Source organism: Culex pipiens, chromosome 2, assembly GCF_016801865.2.
Source record: "Culex pipiens pallens isolate TS chromosome 2, TS_CPP_V2, whole genome shotgun sequence".
NCBI classification, from domain to species: domain Eukaryota; kingdom Metazoa; phylum Arthropoda; class Insecta; order Diptera; family Culicidae; genus Culex; species Culex pipiens.
The window spans coordinates 87,430,577-87,448,957 of record NC_068938.1 but is presented as its reverse complement, the minus strand read 5'-3'; the positions used below and the strand labels follow the sequence as shown (position 1 = coordinate 87,448,957).

The 18,381-nt window shown below is 40.9% G+C and overlaps 1 protein-coding gene across 1 annotated transcript in view; it reads right to left on the bottom strand.

Annotated features, from left to right (window-relative positions):
* The window catches only part of LOC120417373 (metallo-beta-lactamase domain-containing protein 1), a 285,379-nt gene extending 269,524 nt beyond the window's left edge, over positions 1-15,855 (bottom strand). The window contains exons 1-2 of the mRNA XM_039579389.2: positions 15,704-15,855; positions 7,687-8,871 (exon numbers count right to left, since the gene is read on the bottom strand). Coding sequence (XP_039435323.1) covers positions 7,687-7,864 — 178 coding nt within the window. The 5' untranslated portion in view covers positions 7,865-8,871; positions 15,704-15,855. The remainder of the gene's footprint in view (positions 1-7,686; positions 8,872-15,703) is intronic.
* Positions 15,856-18,381: the final 2,526 nt, after the last annotated feature.

Below are 18,381 nucleotides of genomic sequence, written 5' to 3'. Positions count from 1 at the left end.
GTGCAAAAAATTGCTGGCAACAATGTCTACGGCACATTCTTAAATGTCGCGCGGCGTGTACCTTAGAATGAAACGGACAATATAATAGTTTTTTTTTTTTTCATTAAGCAAGGCCTATTTCAAGTTGCTTCAGAAATAAATATTATAAGATATAAATCTTGATATTAAATTGCGTTTCTTTATTTATATTTTTTTATAATTGTTCCAATAAATTAAGAATATGTATACTTCCGCTTGAATTTCGGGAATACCAGGGAAATTTACAAATTTCCCGGGAAACGGGTAAAAAATTATTCCTCCTGAAAAATTTTTGATCCGTTTTTACACCATACACCCTACCAAACCCGTCGCAAGAATCCAATTCTCCAATGTCTCCTAGATACATCACACTGGCAGACTCCTGGCTGCCCCCGTCCCTGCAATGCCATCCATCCACTTGAAGTTCCGACCCCTCGTTGTTTGCCCATGTTGAACCTCGGCAAAACATGGCTGGCAAACATGCAGCTCTGCTTTCGATGTTTCGTTGTTCGAAGCCACTTCCACCTCCATTGCATTCGGGTGTCATTTAATCCTTGTCTGTGTAAGTGCACTGTACGTATGTGTGTGTGATTTGCGGTTGTGGTCGTTAACGTTTGGAGTTTGCTTTAGCGAAATTTTATAGCTTTTTGTGTCTCAAATGCTGAATAATGTGCCCTCTGTCAATTGTCGAATCGAAGGTCCATTAGTGCCATACTTTACGAAGAATCTTAGACGGAGCCGCATGACTTCTATTGAAAGCTTTTTTATGATTTTTTTTTTCGATACACCTAATTTTAAAACAGTTCTCAAAAGATAAGAACCAACAGTTTCAATCCAGGGATGGCAAATCATTCCCATCCCCGTCCAGTTAGGCCCACTTTTCTGACACAGGCCAGACAGATGGATGGATGGCCCCAGGTGGACCACCCGGCGGCCATGTTCAACCCAAAAACGTGCTTCGTGATCCACAGCAGCAGAAGATACCGCCGGAATTGCACTCTCGCCGCAATACCACGAAGGACGTTCTGTATCGGAGAGGGACCCGGTTGCTGGCTGGCTCTGCGGAATTTTAAGGCGAAGCGCACCACACCGAGGCGGTTCTTAAGACTCTAAATCATTTGCTTAGTTAATTCTCATGAATATTCCATTTCGGGTGTGCCGAGCGGGACGAAACTTTCGAGCAATCAGATTAAGTTGATTTGTATGTGGCAGTTTAGGGATTCGGCCAGAAACCTTCCGAAAAAGGTTTTCCTTCCAGCTGGATGCACATGAAAGTTTTAACGTTTTTTTTTTTTCATTTTCAAGATTTCCAGTTCAGTGAGCAGGAGATGGGTGCTTGTTTGGAGAAGAAGATGTTCTTGAACGTCTTGTTTCGAGATGTTTAGAGATCTTGCTGTGGTTGGTAAGCGTAGCCTTTAGCGTTTTCGTGCACACTAGTTTTGCTGGAAGTGACCTTTTCCAAAGTTTATCGTATGTTTTCTTTCACCAGTGAATGATTTTGATACGCTTTGGTTTTAGTTTTGAAAGAATTCTGTTGACGCACATCGTAGGGTGTGGTCCTGTGTGTCGGGGGGAGAACTTAGTGATCCGGTGAGTGAAACGCGATTTACTAAGGGACGACTTTATTGCTCAAAAGGGAACAAAATCAGGGATTGAACAACGGTTTATTGGTTTTACTTAACTTGGCCCCTGAGGAGGGGTGACTGTCCCGGTCGACCATCTGGTCAGAAGTGTCTTGTGGGAAGTGTCTAGTTTAGTTCTAAGCTCGTCAAGTTCTTTGCGACCGGGAAGTCTACAAAACATTACAAAAGACAAACCACTTCGTGTTCTGAAACGACTACAAACATTGAACATAAAGGTACACGAAGGGCTACTGAGATTGTGTGTGTGGTGTTACATAATCTACAGTGTTGTCTGAAAGTGTTTTTCTACTAATCGTCAAAAATGAGTGAACTGGGCGTGAACAAATTCTTTCTTTCTTTTTGTGATTAAAAATGAAAAAAAAATGATATAACTATTACATTCGAAATTTGTTATTTCACAAAGATTCGAATAGAACGTTCCGCCACTTTTCCTCAGATTCCCAGATTAACGAACGTTTTTCTCAAATGATTCAGGATGGCCAAATGGGGTTTCTCCTAAGTTTGTTTGGAGAATTGGTTGTATGCAACAGCGCCGAACCATCCTAGTTCTCCTAACAAATTTTAAACAAAAACGTTACTTAATCCACCTTTACGTGGTTGGTGCCCTCCTCACATTCATAAAGACAATACATTCAGTAAAAATAGCAACATTCCCCCTTAACATGTTTAACAAATCAACTTTATTACTCATTTTTTTATAGGGTTCGCAGACCTTCAAAATTTTTGGCTCATCGGCAAGGTCTGACAAACCTATTCAACGATAGTTCGCATGGAAAATTCAGACAATATTTCTATCACAATATCTGAAATCCGGCCTCCAAAAAGTGTATAAAAAACACTTAAGTGCTGATATCTTTTGACTTGTTTGTCAGATCTTCGATGTTTTAAACTCATTTGAAAGATATTTCAATTATTTAACTAACGATGGGTTGGATGATGGACCCGGACATCATTTTCATTGAAATATCTGAGATTCGGCCTCCAAAAAGTGTATAAATAACACTAATAACTTTTGATAGGGTTGTCAGATCCTCGATGTTTTGGGCTCATTGGATAGGTATTTTTAATACCTTTCTGAAAATGGTTTTCTTGCAAAAACCACCCTTTTTACAATCTTCCGGACATACGCCAAAATCGTTTTTTTAGCGTAACTTTTGAAGTACTTAACTAAACTTGCTGATTTTAAATAGAGACCCAAGGGACCCCAAGACAGTTCGGAGATAATCGAGTAACAATTTTTTTTGTCCACCCACCTACAAACATCCACACAGACATTTGCTCAGAACATGATTCTGAGTCGATATGCATGCGTGAAGGTGGGTCTACGAGTTTATATTAATAAGTTGATTTTTCGAGTGATTTTAAAGCCTTTCCTCAGTAAGGAAGGCAAAAACATTCGGCTCTAACGGCAGTGGTAATTTTCCTTATTGTAAATTAAGACTTGCAAACATGAATAATATTTGTTGAATCATTTAAGACACGTTTAAGCATACAAAACAAATAAAAAGTTTTAAAGTCATGCTTCGCGGCCACACCAGTGGCTTTTTTTTCTTAATTTTGAGTACGGTATCATCACCACCATTTCAGACTGCATCGCATTTTTTTAATGTGAGCAATTCCAGCTCAGATCAGGATTTTTTCTGGTACTCTTGCACCTGACCCTCTCCGATTTCAATGAAACATTATAGACATGTTATCCTAGGCTTATATAAGATATTTTTGTGCATATGGAGCCAATTGTACTCAAAAGCAACATTTGAGAAGGGCGTAAGTTATTTAAATATTTTTGTATTTTGCAATTTAAAAATTACTGTATCTCGAAACCGTTGCATCGTATCAAAAAGTGGTCAAAGACAAACTTGTAGGAAATTGGAGGGCTATCTGAAAAAATACACTCCACTTCTATAAGATTTTTTTCATTTTCAAGTTTAAAAGTCAAATTTCAAGGTGATGTCACATTTTTTTTTCATTCAACATTTTTGAGGAAATAGCCTACCCAAGTAACATTTTTAAACCAACTAGCCACCACCAAGTTTTATTAAAGGTTTATTGTAGCATCTTGATTGCCTAATAGTTTTATTTGGGCATTCACCGCAACCAACAAGCAAGAGCTAATTAATAGGTTCTAACAGGGTTTTATGCCTCGGACATAAAACCGGGTGAAAATAAAAGCCGACTGGCTTTCAATAAGGTTTTATGAAAGTTTTAATAGAGGCTTGAAAACCAGATGGCAATGCCATGCCAAACGGTTTTATCGCATGCTTTGTTAAAACTTAGGGTGTTGTAGCTGTCAAGTGCCAGTAGGCATGTAAAAAGCTCACTTAAAACCATAAGCTCCTTAAAGAGCATTTATCGCGGCCAAATAGCAGTGCATAAATATGGCACTAAACGCGTGCTCTGATTGAATATGATTGACCGCCATCTTGATTGAAAAAATAGAAAACTGAAAAATTTGATTTAAATTTGATGGAAACACACATTTATGCTGAATTTCTGGTATGATTTATATAGCGATAGATGTTTGAAAATATTTTGAACATTTTTTTTCATAGAATTGCAATAGAATATGTTTTAACATTAAACACTGTGATTACAAAATATTGATTTTTGATGAAGCGAGTTGTATTTTTTGGCTCTATCTCCCCTACATTTATCAATAAAATTTCAACCGCAGCTGAATTTGAGCCATCAATTGTGAGAAATAAGCTTTCAAATTATTTGGATATCCTCTAATATCTATTATTTATCATCGCCAGTTTTGACAACCATCTCCATAATTTCATTTGGCAAGACGAAGACTTATTTTTGCCAAAATAAAACCTATTTGGCATAAGACGTTTGAAGACGTATGAAATGTCATTTTTCCATAACTCCTGACTAGGTTTTAACAAAGGTTTTATCAAGGCTTTGAGGATGTTGTTAGGATTCAGTTGTAAAGCCTTGAACTCCTATGTAGGTTTTATAAATAGGCCGTAACAACCTTTTGCGGAGGTCCTTTTGGGTTTTAAGTGGGGTTTATCAAGGTTCTGGGGAGTTTGTTACGACTAAGGGGTTTTAATGTTGGTTTTGGCTGATAGGTTTTATAGCGGTTGTGACAGCTTTGATAAAGCCTAAAATGTTACTTGGGTAAGATGTTACAAAAAGACTGACGAAAAATGCAGGATGGTACAGTCATCCCACATATTCGGAACGGTTTCCAGATCGGCCAATGTTGAAAAATCATAGCAAATCGATAATTGAACTTAATGATTCGCTTTTACCTTCATTTGAAAGCTTTTCTTGCGGTCTTTCGAATGCTGTATCGAACATCTGCAAATTTTAACTTTTATATGAAGTTTTTGAAGAATTACTTTGACCCTTGAAATCCACAAATTCGGAACACTTTTTTCTTACGAATGTAAACAAACTTTGGATCTCTCCAGGAGTACATATTTGTAACAAAATAATGACTTCACACACTGCAACCAGTGAAACTCAAGCTAAGTGATGTTTTATCCATGGTTTGATAACTTTTTTTGTGAAAATATCAGTTAAATTCAGGTGTTCCACAATTGTGGGAGGCACAATAACATCCCACAATTATGAAACAGGCCATTTGGAGGCAGTGTTTTGCTGCTCTGGACAAAATAGTCTTGGAATGATGTTTTTTGTTCAAAAAGTCCTACTTTTACTAGTGAAATAGCAAGATAATGTCCAAATGAAGGTTCTAAAAATAGTAAGGTCGACAGAAAAGCTACTTTTGGCATGCTATTGACAAATTATCATAAAAGTGTTCCGAATTTGTGGGTGTTCCGAATATGTGGGATGACTGTATGTCTCTCCTAAAAAATACAAAAATCATTTACGGAAACTGTTTTTTTTAAGTGGTCTACACGTCAAAATTTTTAAAACACGATAATGAGAATTGATTTGGCAGACAATTTTATAAAAAAGTCTCCATATTGACTATTCTCCTATGTCCAATCCTTGGGAAGATACAGTGGTTTAAAAATTTAAAATGACGAAAAAATAGGTTTTTTTGTGGTTTTTGTAATTTCTATATAACAGACTTGATTTTTCAGTCTCGTAAATATTTTCACCGGAAAGCTCGTCCGATTTCCCATGAGTTTGCCTTTGACAGCTTACCAATTGGATGTATGGGCAAACAGATATAAGCTTTAATACATTGCTCATAACTGAAAACAGAATATTTTTTTCAGTGTGGTAGAAACCTGAATAGTAAATAAGCTTACGCAAATAGTAAAACGAGTCTTAATTAGAAAGCTGTCAAAGGCAAACTTATGGGAAACAGGACGAGTTTTAGGTAAAAATATTTACGAGACTGATGTCTGTCATATATAAAATGCCGAAAACCACCAAAAAAACTACTTTTTCAACATTTTTATTTTTAAAACCACTGTATCTTCCCAAGGATTGGACATAAGTCAATATGGACAATATGGTCAATATGGAGACTTTTATGTGAAATTGTTAATTGTCTGGAGAATCGATTCCCACTATCGGTTTTCGAAAATTGTGGCGTTTAGACCACTTTAAAAAAAAAACAGTTTTAGTTAATGATTTTTGTATTTTTAGGAGAGACATACCATCCTGCATTTTTCGTGAGTCTTTTTGTCACATTGTAGACCGTTTTCACAAAAAAATTGAACGAAAAAAAAATCGTGATATCACCTTAAAATTTATCTTTGGAACTTAAAATTTAAAATTCTCTTAAAATTGGCGTGTATTTTTCTTTCAGTGTATTTTTTTTTTTCAGAAGGCCCATCAAATTTCCTACAAGTTTTTCTTGGACCACTTTTTGATACGATGCAACGGCTTTCACATACAGTAATTTTTAAATTACTATAAAAATATTTGAATAACTAACACCCTTCTCAAATGTCATTTTTGAGTACAATTGGCTCCATATACACAAAAATGGCTTATATAGACCTAGGATAACATGTCTAAAAGGCTTCATCAAAATCGGAGAGGGTCGCGTGCAAAAGTACCAGAAAAATTTCAGCTGGAATCGCTCTGAAAAAAACTAGTTTTAAATAACGTAGGGGCAGGCTTTCTATTCGTTCCTAACTCCATCCAAATTGCTGATAGTCACTATTTAAACAACCTATTTTGTAAAACTGTTGAACTTGCTTGTTCAATAATGGGCAGTTTAAAAATGATTGATCATGAGAAAAGTTTTAGCGGTTGACCAATATTTGAAATCCTATCGATATCACCCCAATATATGGTAAAAGTTATTTTCTGTGCTATTTTATAAAATTTAAATGGTCGGTAATCCTTGAAAACAAGTTCCACTCATATGTCGAGGGCACAATTTGGTATTTTATGAATAACAGTAGGACTCTGGTTTAGTTGTAAATGTTGAGTGAAATACAAAAAAGTACACGAAAAACTCAAAATGAATAATCAATAAATCAAGTTTTGGAATGCCAGCAAAGCACCCACAATCAGAATAACTACATTTGGTATTGATATGATGTAATTTAAGGTATTTTCCACGCTCTTAATTTATGGTACTTTACAGTTTGTTCATTTTGCCAACAACTAACTTTTATATTGCTTTTATTAGTCCAAGTAGTAACAGCATTTTGTATTCCCGTGTTATTTACCCCTGCTCGGGAAACCAAAAAGCCCCACTAGTGCAGAAGCTTTGCAGTGCCATCACATTCAATTCGCTAATATTCCACTGCACAAAATCTGGTATCTTGCAAAACGTGACGGTACCATATGGTAGCAACGAGCTGAGGCAAAAATCAATTTGCTTGATAGTATCCCTACCCCCAATCCTTTTAGCATTAAAAGTACCTCCCCTCGCCCTGCCACACTTTCCAAAAGCTTTCGCTAATTAAATCGTTTCACTCATCACGCTCGTAAAAGCGAAGAAAAGAAACGCAAAACCTTGCCTTCTTTCTTCGCGCTATCACTATCGCGCAAAATTGAATAAAACTCAATTATCGCGATAGTTTCGCGTTAACTTTGCCATCATCCTCCTTCTCCACCTCCTCCTCCAGAGTATACTCACTTTGCAAAAGTAGATCGCCGTCCCAAGGGGTCATAGTGTCGACTATGATGTTGCAATCGTGGCTTTTGATCAGGGTGCAGGTGCAGTTGGCCACCATCACCTCCAGCTCCCCCTCGACCTTCTGGTCCTCCTCCTCCATGGCCGAGTAGCCCACGTTCAGCACGATGAGTTCGTTCATCGCGATTTTCCTGCTTCTTCTTTTTTTCGGCGAGTTTTTTCTCCCTTCCTTTCCTTTCTCTGAGGGGGAGGGAATTTTTCCACCTCACGCGCGCGCGGCCACACACACTGACAACTGACTTCGCACTGCTGCCCTTTTAAAAAGGGGGAGTTGCGGAGCAGGCTCACCGGGGCTGGGGGGTGGACACCCTCCGAAGACGATGACGACGACACACAGTCAAATGTTGTTGTTGTTGTTGGTGATGCGGTTGTTTGTTCTGCAGGCAGATCTGCTGCGATTTTCCTCGGCGTGGATTTTTCCTCGATTTTCCCAAAAAAGTTCCCAAGAAGCTCGCTCTCTCTCGACAAGGTCCCCCCTGTTTCTGGTAATAGTGACGCGTAGCTCGTCCCGAGGACTTCCGGAGCGCTTCTTCGCCGATTTTTTCCGACTTGCTCTCGTTCCGCTGTTTTGCCAGCAGCTGTTGTGCTTCCCACGAGAAAATTTTCCACCCAAACCAACTTTTCCCAACCAGCACTGCACACTTTCTTTTTCTTCCTTCCGCCTCTTCACAGCATCCCAAAGTGGTGTCACACTGCGTTGCACTTTTTCCCTTCTCCAAAGGACGTTTTATTTTCCATTATCTTGCTTAGAGCACGCACACTTACGCACACACACACACACAAACCTCGTGCACACACGCACGACCGATGTCCTGACCGCCCCGCCACGTGGGGGGTCCACCCCCTCGGGGGGTGGGACGGGACGAGCTACGCGCACACCTTTACCAGGGGGGAAGTAGTTCCGCTCGCGACGAGCGACCAACCTTGACTGAAGCGTCCGAGGCGTGCGGATTGCGGCGGATGCTCCGGTGTTGATGGTGTTGTTGGAGTTGTTGTTGTGGGGGACGAGAACGATTGAGAGAGCCACCCGAAGGGAGAGAGGGCCGCCGAAGGATGATCAGGACGATGGAAAGTGTTATGGTACAGCAACACTACCGGAAGGGATGCCAGGAAGTTGTGTGTTGAAATCTGAAAACATAAAAACAAATTTATAAATTTCAAACCAGAAAGGCCCAGACATGTAAAAAACCTAAAAACTTTTGGGTCAAACTATTGCAACTAACACGAAATTCAAGCATTCTATAGAGAGAAAAAAGAATCCTGATTGAGAGTAAAAAGGTACAGTGAATGGACTGAGAGAGTGTGGCACAATTCGGCCCAGAGTTTTTAATCTCAATTTCATTTCGATTTTATCAGTGATCCAGAAAAAAATCAAAAGCGGGAATTGATCTTGAGACCAATAACTCAGTAATGCAGTGTCTTTACAGTATCGCCTATCACGTCTCATTAAATAAAGAAAGAACATAAGAACATAACACACTAGGATGTAACAAAAATGACTTTTTGGCGGGCATTCAGGGGCTGGTTCCGGTGGCCGTACTGATCCCAAATTAAAATATGAGCTTGATTGGACGTAACAGGAGCTGGCACTCCACCTTTCAATTTAAAATGGGATTGATTTTGGTCACCAATGCGTTTACTGGCGTGTAGGCCAGATCCTTGCGTATCTTTTGTTATATATAACATAAAAGTTTTGAGCTTCGTAGAACTCGGTACAGGCCTTCAAAGTTAGGCATTTTCTCAACAAATCGTCCCCAGCAATAAAGATATGCGTCGCACCTCGTGACGCCCGAGATGCCATTTGATTTTGCCAGGGCCAATTTTTCGAAAAAATGTCAAACTTTGCAGGTCTGTACCGAGCTCCAGGGTACTCTAAACACGTTTTTTGATGTCTCGTGACGGAGGGGCGGTACGACCCCTTCCATTTTTGAACATGCGAAAAAAGAGGTGTTTTTCAATAATTTGCAACCTGAAACGGTGATGAGATAGAAATTTGGTGTCAAAGGGACTTTTATGTAAAATTAGACGACCGATTTGATGGCGTACTCAGAATTCCGAAAAAAAAACGTATTTTTCATCGAGAAAACACTTACACTCTGCCATTTTCCGTTACTCGACTGTAACAATTTTTGGAACATGTAATTTTAAGGGAAATTTAATGTACTTTTCGAATCTACATTGACCCAGAAAGGTCATTTTTTCATTTAGAACACAATTTTTCACTTTAAAATTTCGTGTTTTTTCTAACTTTGCAGGGTTATTTTTTAGAGTGCAACAATGTTCTACAAAGATGTAGAGCAGACAATTACAAAAATTTTGATATACAAACATAAGGGGTTTCCTAAAAACATCACGAGTCATCCAGTGTATTTTTTTTTCTGAAAGTCCGTCAAAATTCATACAAGTTTGACTTTTACCACTTTTTGATACGATGCAACGGCTTTGAGATACAGCGATATTAAAATTTCGAAATATAGAAATATGCAAAACACTTACGCCCTTCTCACATGTCATTATCGAGTGAATCTGGCTCCATGTATACCAAAATGACTTACCTAAGCGTAGGATAATATGTCTACAAAGTTTCATGGAAATCGGAGAGGGTCGAGAAAAAAGTACTTTAAAAATTCCTGTTTTGGGCTGGAATTGGTTTCAGCTTTTTAAATTAATGTGTAATTTTGAAATATACATGAAATGAAAATTAAGTTAACAGCACCGCAAAAAGTTTTTTTAAATTATTTCAGTTGACTCTCTGGCTGTCGATCTTCCCGATTTCAATGTTGCTCCATCTACCGGTGAAATTTTCAGTCCCTTCAAACTGCATACTACAGTCATCCCACATATTCGGAACGGTTTCCAGATCGGCCAAAGTTCAATAAATCATAGCAAATCGATAATTGAACTTAATGATTCGCTTTTACCTTCATTTGAAAGCTTTTCTTGCGATCTTTCGAATGCTGTATCAAACATCTGCAAATTTCAACTTTTATATGAAGATTTTGAAGAATTACTTTGACCCTTGAAATCCACAAATTCGGAACACTTTTTTCTTACGAATGTAAACAAACTTTGGATCTCTCCAGGAGTACATATTTATTACCAAATAATGACTTCACACACTGAAACCAATAAAACTCAAGCTTAGTGATTTTTTATACATGGCTTGCAAATCTATGAGCACCCCTGGTCTAAACGTCAACATATATTGAAACCAATCGCGGGTATCGATTTTTTCTGGCGATTTTACACAAATGTCTCCGTTTCGACCATTGCGCATTGCTCCAGATCGTAACATTATGTGGAACATAAATTTATCGAAAAATGGTGAAGTTTTGGAGCTTGGTGTCTTCAGAAAAGTTCTTACAAATGGGAAGAGTAAATTTTTGGCTTGGTTGAAAATTCGGGTGGTTTGTGATGAAGGTGTATTATAAAAAAATCTGTTTTTTAATATAAAAAAAATGATTTTAAAAATTTTGATTTTCTGTACGTTCTACTCAACTAGTGGGGCAAGACGAACAACCCGTTGGGGCATAAAGAACAATGCATGAAACAATATGTTAATTTGCTAACAGTTGAACTGTTATCACTTAGATACATCAGATGTATTTGAAACGTTTCTTTCATTTTTAGATTAATTAATAATATTTTGCTTAAAATTAGATCGTTTTTACGAAAAAAAATATTGCTTTGATGAAAAAAAGGAAATTTTCATAATATCACTGAAATTTGCATGGACAATTTTTTTAACTATTGTTTATCAGTTTTTAAGTACTTTTATGTATTTATTTCTCAATAAAATATGTTGTTGCAGCAATTCGTATTTTATTCCATACTAAAAATCCATATGGTACACTTGCATCACCTGAACAAGCATGAGCATGAGCATGAGCATGAGCATGAGAGACCACCCATGGTTGCCCCTCCGTTGCTGAACAGAACCGTAATATCCTTTCAGCACTACTGATCATGGGCTTCGACGATCTCGTGGTGTTTCCCTTATCAACAGCATGTATGAATGCGCTGAAAAGATAAAACACCATGATTGCTAAAACTAGATCAGTTGCGAATAGGTAACAGTCATTGGCCACCAACGGCGCCCGCCATGTCAGTTTGTAGATCTCGATTTTAAGGTACGGGAATGTTAGTTAGCGCAGGTTGCTACTAGGGCAGCTGATTTACTCTGTGCTTACACCCCACAAGCGCCAGGAACCTGAAAATTTGTTAGTAGGATAGGGTGTTTGGTCAGGATTCATCATAGAAGATGATGATGCGACCCAAAATCATAGTGTTGAGGTTCCTCAACCGGGGGGAGTATGTTCGGTATCACCGAAGAGGAAACCCCACCGCGCGCATGCTCGTGCGCCCACCGTGTCAACTGTCAGTTCGGACAGTTGAACGTCAGATACGTCATCCGCGAAACGCGCGCAAAGAGGCGCTCGCGTGAGAACACGTCCGACCATCGAAGCGACAACACGCAATTGTCGCCGCAAGTGAAGAAGTTTAGTGTAGTTAGAAGAAGCAGGAGAGTGAAGAAGAAGGAGAAAATATACAAGAAAACCTACAAGTTGCACTGTTTTTCCTTCCTCCTGCGATCCCACTGCAGTAAGTCACCTCAACCTAAATACAGTCCACTACCCACAATCGGCCAGCCCCGAACATGGTCCGTACCGAACCGGATGCGTGAACGCCGTTCCCGATCAAGGCCAGGATCTGAAGTTGCCGGAAACCGCCGGAACTTTCCAGATCAAGCGCTGCAGTTCAACGTCACCCTCCGCTACCTCTTCAGCCAACCGATTCCGAGCGTTTGTCCAGCCGCGGACTTACGCCGTCGGAAGTCGGATTCCTGAAGTTTCCGCTCCAGGAGCTTCCACCAAGTGGTTCAACCGAACTACTTTTGGGCTGTGGAGAGCAGGTGAGTTGAATACCCGTTCAATTGTTCCTCTCTGCCCCGCCATTTGCGTGTCCGGACGTGTTTTCCCGGAGAAACACCGCGTACTTGTGTGCATGTGTGTATGTGCGTTTGTCACAGACGCCAGAAGTGACAGAAACGAAGCGTCGTCGTCCAACCGGTCGACGAGCAATCCACCCACCAGTGCTGCGGCCAAGCAGCAGAACCTGCCCAAACGGTGCCAGGTGTCAAACGTGGACTTTCCCGGACCAGCGGAAAGTGGCCATGTCACCAACCCGAAACCTGGCGGTTGCGATCCGACAGTGCCAGCGGGCGGAGAAGAAGGTCGTTTTCGTTCAAGATGCGATCTTGTCTCTGCAGCAACCGACGCTGGCGCAAGTGACCGTGTTGCGCAACTTCCTGAGGACAGCGGACAGCGAGCACCTCGAAACCGTAAGACTGTTTCCACCTGATGCCCTCGAAGAACAGATGACAAACTTTGAGGAGTTCGAGGAGCTCTTCCACGAAGTACAAGTTGACATGGCGAGGAAGTACGCTGCTGCCTAAAGGAGTTCAGCTCAACCACCTGGTAAGGCTGACCTGATCTCCGCCGAAGCATGGTTGATGCAGCAGCTCGAAGCTTGGGAGTTCCTCCTAGCGGACATCCCGGAGCAAACTGTCGAAACCCAGAAGGCCAGGTCCCAAACCCTGGATTACGAGGAAGCAGTCTCCCGAGACTGTGCTCCACTGACTGGCTCGAACCAACCGAGCACGAGCGACTCCCGACCGAGGGAGAAGCCCGCCAAGAACGCGCGTGCGGACACCACGTCCGACGCTCTCGAAGTGGCCAACCACGGGCCACAAGAATCAGCCAGGGCGGTTGATCCGGAGGACCATCCAGCGTCTACCGGAAGCCCGAAAGACGTCATCGACCAGCTGCTGCCAGCAGTGGTCCTGTGCTTTGGCAACCCGGACGCTAGATCCGAGTGGAAATCTGATCCAGATCCAGCACATGAACCCGAAGCCAAGATTCGAACCCGTCCAGGTCGTGTCCATCCGGACAACGGCCAAGAAGTGAAGATCGTCGCGGAGCATACTTCGATGCTGCCGCCGACGGTTAAAGCCCCTGACAAGCGTGGTCAACCTCGATCCTGCCGCATCCATCCGGATGAAGACGCACTCCAGGATCGCCAACCGAGCCGCTGTTGGCCAGCTCATGAACGCCAGCGCCAAGGCTGGTTTCCAACCGTTCCGCCGGACAAGGACGTTCCAGGTGAGTCCACACGAACTGTTCGGAGTGGTCTACCCAACCGCTCTCACCCGCCGATCGAGTGCCGGCGTCAAGGCTGGCTTGCGTACGTCCCACCTGACAAGGATTCTCCACCGAACGAGAAGGAAGTTGTTGAGGTTCCTCAACCGGGGGGAGTATGTTCGGTATCACCGAAGAGGAAACCCCACCGCGCGCATGCTCGTGCGCCCACCGTGTCAACTGTCAGTTCGGACAGTTGAACGTCAGATACGTCATCCGCGAAACGCGCGCAAAGAGGCGCTCGCGTGAGAACACGTCCGACCATCGAAGCGACAACACGCAATTGTCGCCGCAAGTGAAGAAGTTTAGTGTAGTGAGAAGAAGCAGGAGAGTGAAGAAGAAGGAGAAAATATACAAGAAAACCTACAAGTTGCACTGTTTTTCCTTCCTCCTGCGATCCCACTGCAGTAAGTCACCTCAACCTAAATACAGTCCACTACCCACAATCGGCCAGCCCCGAACACATAGTGTTTGTTGAAAAGTATTATGTTTTATTCTCAAGGCAAGCAATCGGATGCTGCGGATGAGACATTTCCGGTTTATCGGTTGTTTACTTTTAATTGAAATGGTTTAATCTTAGACCGGTTGCCGGCTGTGGAAAGATAGAACCAAAATCATTTGTAATTAAATGATGAAGGATTTAACAGTCTGACTTTTAAATTGAGATGTTTTTACGAGTTTTACATGCTTCATGTTTAGTGGGGTACTGATTAACGAAGCGAACGACGAGTTACGATGTTTATCGAGCTGAAATAGTATGATAAGGTTTTGTTGTTATTGCACACCGACGACGAACGCGAAAAACCCCTGCGACCCGACGGAAAGGCATCGCAAATCAGACTGGCTCAATTGTCATCGATGACAACCAGAGCAAACCGCACCTTTACACACATAAACGCACGCGAAAAAAACAACGAAAAACACACCGACGACGAACGCGAAAAAAACACGACCCGACGGAATAGCATCGCGAATCAGACTCCATATAGTACACTTGCCTCACCTGAACAAGATTTTTTAAAAGCTCTCAACAAAAAAACCAAAAGTTAAATCATACTTTATAATAGGTGCAAGTCATTTGTAGGGACACTACTGATCTAGGAAAAATAGCAGTTTGATAAAATTAACCTTAAAACGAACCCTAAGCCTTATTTTTACTTTCCAAATATTATAAGTAAACAAAGGTTTTGAAAAAAACTTCATTAAATCTTATGCCCCGTGGCGTTTACGTCGTTTTGGCAGTTATGGGTTAGTAGAATCAGCTAATTGCAATGCTAGCAACAATTCCTCATACTGGAAATAATCAAAACTGTAAAAATTACGGCCGTACGAGCGATTGTTCCTCTTTCCCCATATGGTCGTCTTGCCCCACCTTCCCCTACACCGAAAAGTGCAAGCCAAATTTTAAGTTCCAGTTATTTTAAACTGGAGATCTGGCACTACAAACGTTGATAACGACTGTCCTCAGAATTGAATAAATTATCGATTTTTGGTCAAGCATTTGGTGTTCATGTTAAATAATAATATAAAAATCACATAAATTAAAAGTTAAAATCTCAAATTTGGCAACACTTCCCACCACGCACTGCCCGTCGACAGTGCGGTTTGGCGGCACAGAGAATGTATGCGCCTTGTACACAAACACGGCCATCAACGAACCGGACAGTGTTTGGTCCTTCGCCTCCCAAACTGATCCCCACGGCCACCAGTAAAAGCTCCCAAGTTCCAAACTCCAAGCTGTTGTTCTGTCGGGAAAATCTTACCCCACTCTCTCTCGCTCTCTCACTTTCTCTCCAAACTGTCGTCCCGCTCTGGCGTGTGCGCCAAACAAATCCCGAAGCCGGCTCTTCTGCACTGCACGGTTGCGCAAAATTTCGCACGACGACAAACCACGAGAGAAAAACTCACAACACAAAAACAAACAACACTCGCTCTCTCTCTTCTCCTCTCTCTTCTCTCTCTCTCAGTTGGACAATTTTCGGCCACGAAGCTTTACGAATCGAATTTTCCCGAACTGCGGCGAACAGTTTTCGCAACAAAGCTAAGAATGTATGAGTGAGAGCTTTTCGCAGCGAACGAGGGTGGAAAGGAATTTCCCTTAACCTTTGCGATGTTGTTGATGGCCAAATGTTGTTATCAGTTTCTGCGGCGGCGGCGAATAACGCGGAGAACACGAACACTAGCGCGACGATGAACATGTGAGTTGAAGAAAAAATAAGACAGACACGATTGCAGCAGGGCGAAATGCGTGTGTTGGTGAGACTAGCGCTAGTGCCTCGGTGGCGAAGTTGGGATTGGGATTAGGATGAAATGAAAGGTGTTCGTTAAAAAATGATTTTTTATTTCTTCGGATTTCTTATGTAAATTTTACAACACGGTTGATAATAAAATGATTTTTGTTTAATATTTCATAAAACTGTTCTGCACTACAGCAATAAAAACTCGTTTAAAATCAAATGTATAACAACATTTGTGTAAAGAGGGTGACAACAGTTGGTGTCAAACCATCGGAGTTTCAGTGAACTTTATAGAGTTATCTACGTGCGCATGTATTGCGTATACGTACACGAAAAAGATTGAGGTTAAATTTTGCACCGGCTAGCAAAACTAATGGTGCGCTAGTGTGTGTGAGGTCGGGCTAAGATAACTCTATTTCTGATAAAAAAAAAAAAACGCTTTTAGAAGCTGTAATTGAACGCCAAAGTGCTGATATGCCATCAATATGTAGGGGAAATCTACCCTTTCCAATCAAAAACCTATTTTCGTCATATGGAGAGTTTGATGCTCGATTAAAGCTCCAAAAATACTATTTGAGCTATAAACTTACCAGCAACAGCACCGCCTCGAGTAAGCACGCAAATGTATGCCACTTACTGGCCAAAAAGATCACATTTAATGCACTTTTGATCATAATTTGTATTTTGCGAGACCACTTCTCATCATTTTGTTGGCACACACAGCGACACACACGAGAATCCCTCAAACGCTTAATGAATATCGCCAAAATTAACTTTTCACTTTCGCTTACTTTTTCACGGCGCTTAAGATATGAAATTGCTTCCAACTACCGGCAACATGTTCTTTTGATCATTAGTAAGGCACTCACTTGAAGAATAATCCCGAAAAATGTAATAAATTAGCAAGCGCCATCAAAAAAACAAACGCGCCAAGTCGTTTGACGTTTCAATTTTCACTTTGCATTCCAATCGAAGGCTGAAGAAAACCGAGCGAGAGACGAAGGCAAAAAAGAACAAAGGCTGGCCGTCAACACCACCAGCAGCACAGCCAGCGATGCCAGTAAACTTTCCCTATAAATGCCACTTTTCGTGAGTGTTCGTTTGAACTGTCAGCGCAAATGGCAACACTCGACAGAGTGTTGGAAGAAAAAAGAACTAAGCCGATATTATAAAAATGGGCGTGGCCCAATGCATTCGCCTCGATTAGAATACCCTTGGGAATTTTTTTTGTTAAATGCTTGGTAAAGAAATAGAATAACTTTTAGTGAAAGTGAAAATAAACAGAAATGTTCACAAAAACTTGCTCTACTCGTTGGTGTACTTGGTTTTAGTAAAATTCAAGGGAGACTCTAGATTATCCAGCATCATTCAAACACGACCGCTTATTAGGATTAAAATGGGTTGATTTCCCCTACTCGATGGAATAACGTGCTGTTATCCTAGCAGTTCCTGCAATGAGTTGCAATTCGAAGTTTTTTTTTCGGTAGAGCCTCTTTGGAATAAATGCTGGAAGATGAATAGAGAGAATGCGTAACGATTTTCGAATGATCCCACTTTGCTTACATCTACAAAGTAGGAGGCTGTTCAAGCACAAGCATGACTTTTTTCTTTCTGGTAAATGAACTGTTTTATAATCAGTAGTGTGTGATTTATTTTGTTCAGTTTTTTACATTTTTAGCTAGAAAATGGTCGCGCTTCGACCAGTTAAAAGAGATTATTCTTTTTGGGTGACAAAGAACTGCGGCGAGAGTATCATTCTGCGATGTCGCAGATAAATTCCTTGGCTGATTTTAGAATCCTGCAGCTCTTCCTGGTCCAGCGAAAAAACATCGCCAATGCTAGCGAAGCTGATCCAACAAATAAAGAAGATTTTCACTAAACCAGGTTTTCAAACGGAATCAAACAATAAAGGCAGCTTCTGAATGGATACAGCCGCATCGACAACAACTTCATTTATAATTATTCAAAATGACGGTCTCACCTTCAACTTTCTTAAGATTTCTTAATTTCTTTCGCGAGCCATATATTTTTCATTCTTGCAATAAAAAAACAATTTTTAATTATCGTAACAATACTCTCTAATTTTGACGAACAGTAAATTGGTTCCACTTTGACAGTTCAAAATTGAGACCGTTTTGCGAACCACTATCTGCCCACCATTGAAAAAACGGCTAATATCCACTTTTGGCAAAAACGAGATATTA